Source organism: Capsella rubella, unplaced genomic scaffold (genome assembly GCF_000375325.1).
Source record: "Capsella rubella cultivar Monte Gargano unplaced genomic scaffold, Caprub1_0 scaffold_8, whole genome shotgun sequence".
NCBI lineage: Eukaryota > Viridiplantae > Streptophyta > Magnoliopsida > Brassicales > Brassicaceae > Capsella > Capsella rubella.
The window spans coordinates 4,908,189-4,912,969 of NW_006238916.1; the positions used below are offsets into that span (position 1 = coordinate 4,908,189).

General features: G+C 32.2%; 1 protein-coding gene across 1 annotated transcript in view; it reads right to left on the bottom strand.

Moving 5' to 3' along the window:
* Window positions 1–427, bottom strand: part of LOC111828991 (glycine-rich cell wall structural protein-like) — a 4,202-nt gene extending 3,775 nt beyond the window's left edge. Inside the window, exon 1 of the mRNA XM_023777583.1 lies at window positions 16–427. Within this exon, the coding sequence (XP_023633351.1) occupies window positions 16–427 (412 nt within the window). The remainder of the gene's footprint in view (window positions 1–15) is intronic.
* Between the last annotated feature and the right edge of the window lie 4,354 nt (window positions 428–4,781).

The following is a 4,781-nucleotide window of genomic DNA, read 5'->3' on the forward strand; positions in this document are numbered from 1 at the left end:
CTCCGGCTCCAACACCGCCACCTACTCCTCCTCCAACACCACCACCAGTTCCGCCACCAACACCAACTCCTCCCCCAACACTACCACCCCCATGTCCACTACCATGGCCTTTACCACCATGTTTACCGCCATGGCCTCCAGCACTACCACTTCCACTACCGCCTATACCTCCTCCTCCACCAATTCCACCACCGACTCCAATGCCACCGCTAGCACCACCTCCTGCTCCTATACCAACCCCAACACTTCCACCTCCACCGGCACCACCACCAGCTCCAGCACCATGACTGCCTCCTCCATGCTTCTTATGTCGGTTTTTGCCACCGCCATGACTATCTGTATCATATAATCTTCCCAAAACTTGAGTCGACATCAGTAACACCATCACACACCCCACTACCCAAGCCTTTCTTATGAACTTCCCCATATTTACTCTCTTTCTTTCTTAAAATACACTCACGCACAAGATGATAGATCAAAAGATAAATATTTCTAAACAATATGATAAGTTCTATCGATCAGTACTACTAGATATTTGCTTATACTTACCATGGCGAGAAACCCTATTTATAGCCCAAACCTCATTTACAAACACACACACGTGTTCGCAGATCACAGGTTCTTGAAAAAAAGATGAAACCACTCAAAGACTCTTAAAGACGCGTCTAGACTCCTTGGTCGACATGAATACGCAACATAGTCTTCTATAAGCACTAACAAAGCTGATAATGATGATCACTTGTAAGAAAACTCATGCACTCTCTTTGCTCTCTTGCTATTCATGTTTACAGTGGTTTTTACTTAGTGGGATATTATACGTGCCTCTTTTCACCTCTCGACAATACGCACTTCCATATATGTATCATTATGCTATTTTTAGTGCCATTTTTTTAGATATTTATTACAAAAAGGTCAAAAGGGTTTTACTACATATCACAAACGCGTGGCACACAAGGTTTCACATTAGAACTAAACTTGCTTTTTTAAGACGAAGATTTTATAATGAATGTTTTAAGATCACATTTGCTATATAGAAAAGTTCTAGTTTCTTCACAAAATTTTTAAATTATTAAATTTTACCAGATCTTAATAAATATAATTAATATAGGATAACTAACAAAATCTGGATATATTAAAAAAGAAATTTTGGGACGAAGAAAAAAATCTTTATTAACAATATTTTGAGATTAAATTTCATCATATATTTGGGGTTTGAAATTAAACATCCAATGGTCGACCATTCGTTTGTTAAATTATCATTTTCAACTACATCCGATTAGGTCTAATCTGGATTGGTTCAGCCCACACTTCTATAAAAATAATGTTACAAGTTTTGAATTTTATGTTTGGATCTAAAATATACGTTCAATGGAGAAAGTCTTTCATTCACATGCAATCTAGTGAACAATCTTCTTAATCATTATCATTTTTTACTCTTTTTTATGTCTTTTCATTTCATTTTGCTTGTTCTTCATTAATCATGTGTGAGTAAATTATCGCCTTAATGGTTGATTCTTAATGTGTTTAGCATAAAATCTACTCGTTTTCATAATCTAGAATTTAGATGAAAACAATTAAGGAGTTTGAGAGGGGAAGCTAGAGAGAATTAGAGAATCATTTTTTTTGCTAGCAAGAATCAGAAAATCATGAGTTCGTCATTTAATTTTTGTATAAGATACTCTGAGTTACTTTCACATTAATTGGCATCTCTAATTTTCTATTTATTTACATAAAAAACTAGATAATTAATTTACTGTGACAAGAAAGGATCAAGGACGATCATAAGTAGCAGTCGGCTACCCCTCATGGTAACATGAAGTGTTCACTGAAGAAATATAACTATGAGATCGATTGGTAATGACTGTTACTTGTGACGGTAGAGTAAAAATTTTCACTATAGAGACTTTGACCGCAAAAACTTTGTTGTAAACACTTTAACTTTTTAAAATTTTATCGTCAACAAAAATAACTATAAAAGATGAAATATTTTTTTCTATTATATATAATTTTTATAAATATATGATGATAAATTCATATGTAACATAGTGACAAATAATAAATTTATAAAGAGAAATGGATGTTAAAAGAAAGAAAAAAATAATGCTGATAATTAATTTACAAAAAACAATTTCAAGAAAAATATATATAAATTCGTAAAGAGTTTGTAATTATTATGGGGAGAAGAAAAATAGCTTTTAATTTTTTTTTGTTTCACAGCCGTGATATTGAGGCTTAAAAACAAAGAGAAAATAAAGAATGAAACAAATAAAGTGGCTTTAAAGGCTTTAAAACAATCAAAGTAAAAAAACTTGATTGGCAAAAATATAGCTGTTAAGGCTTTAAAATAGTTTTAAAGCCTTAATTTTAAAGCCTTAAAAGTCATCACCAATCGGCAGCTATGTATAATTGTAATGTTTTTTTTGACGGTGAAGTCTCTAGTCATCACAATTTTTTGGTGATGAATGTAAAAACTCTTAGAGCATGCACATCCGCGTACTCAACCAAAGTCCTACTCAATAAACCATAAAAATTTAAATCGAAAATGCAATTAAACCAAAGAAACGTTAACTAAAACGGGACAATTTCATAAAGTCCTTCATCCAACGTGGCACTAACTCATTTGTCACGTATCCACGACTACGCAGCATTTGTCAACGCCATCTCTTGCATCCCATGTACAACTCACATGATTCCTTCTTCATTGATAATTCAGTGTTATTTAGTTTGCAATATCAGCTATGATCATGAGATGAGTATTCATTTTTTTCCCCTAATATAATGATAATATCAGCGTTCATTTTTCCCTAATATAATGATAATATCAAAAAAGGATTAAAGTTTTTTTCCATCTTAATCTTTTTTGTACTTTTGTAATATTTATTATGTTTAATATTAATCAATATTTCATATGTTTTTACTTATTAATTAAAATTAATTATTTTAATAAATTGAAAATATATTGAAAATATGCTTGATGTTTTATATTAATAATGTCATAATTATATGTTTTTCTGTTTTTACTTTATAAACTTTGTAATAATAAAATCCAATGAATGGGATGATATATGTTTTATTTCCATGTTTTTTATATAATTATAAAAATTATTTTAAAAAATTAAAAATATGATTAATTTAATAGAAGGACAAATAACTAGATACACCAATGCTCCTACACTCAAAAATTTTAAAAGTCCTATGATCTAAATATTATATAAATAATGGAAGGACCAAGATTGGTATTACACCAATGCTGATGCTCTTATGCTTATATATTATTTAAAATTATTCAGCTTAGCTAAAAAAAAAAGCATAATTATTTTTTAACATAAAGTAATATGTTTGATAAATATTTAATTGAAGTTACTTAGCCAAAATTAGAAAGATCAACAAGAAGCAAAGACATCCCGCAGCCAGACCTGGACGTTCCATGAAACACTAGCTAGCTGACCGAATCTAAGGTCAATGATAATATAGGGATAGTTTTACATCGATCATTCTTGATTTTGTTCACATTATCCCTTATTTTTCTCATGATAGTGTCAGTAAGAGCCTGAATATTCTGAAAAGTACATGAACTTATTGGACAAACACTTCGCATACAAGATACTAGTTTTGGGCATAAAAACCGGATCCAGAGAACCGGACCAGAAAAAAGGTTTTGGTTTGATTCTGGATAAGGGGTTCTATAGAGTCTCTCACCACTTCTCATACGAGATACTAGTATTGGGCATAAAACCCGGATCCAGAGAACCGAACCGGAAAAAGGTTTTTGGTTTGGTTCTAGATAACAAAACGAATCTCAGTCAGACTATCCGTAGATATCGGGTAGATATGGAGATACAGTGTCTGTCCTCTCTCTGATTTTTTCTGTATTTTTCTATTTTTTAATTTTTTAATTGTTGGGTAAGAGTTCCACGATGGAAGGTGAAGTGAGTCAACGATGAAAAGATTGCTGCCGCCGGAGCTTCTCGTCCTTCGTCGTCGACCCGGTTAAGTGAGGTAGTGTGCGCTTTGATTTCGTTCTCAATCATGGCTGCTAATAAAACGCAAGGTTGGAGTGGTGATTTTTTTCGATCATTATAAGAAGTTCATGTATGATATTGTTGTGTTTGTGCTTCATGTGAATATACAAAAGGAAAGAGCTTTTCAGAGGGGTTTTACGCCCACTTGAATAGTGAGCAAATGAACAAGACAACTGCTGAGTTGTTTCAAATGTATGATGATCACAACAACCTATCCATGTTTAGTGCATGTTCATTTTTCATTTTCAAATCGAAAGAACCCCAACTAGAGAGCTTTACTATTGGAGAGACAAAAGTTGAAAGAGATTCTTAACTAATAAATTTTCAAAATTTATAATAAAACAATTGATGAGAACTCATAATGAGTTCTCCTCAATGGAGGTGGTTACGACCCTAGTCGAGAAGATGATTGATTCTCTTAATTTGCATACAACTTTCTAAAAAAACTAGTTCATCCCTACTGACCTAATACTTCTATGAGTTTGTTTGATTTTCCTAAGAAATATAAACGATTATGATCAAGATATATTCTCGGTTACCTAAGAAATATAAACGTTACTTGCTTTCTAATTTCTAGCTGAAGAGGAGAAATAATCACAAAAACTTGTATAGGCTTTCTAAGAAAACAAATATCTTATTATATAAAGTTAGGTTTTCAAAATTAGCCGTTAACAAAATCGTGAAACGTGTTAATTGAATTGATAAGATGTTGGCACGTGTTGGATAATTAGTGGTAAGAAATTATATAAATTAGTTTTC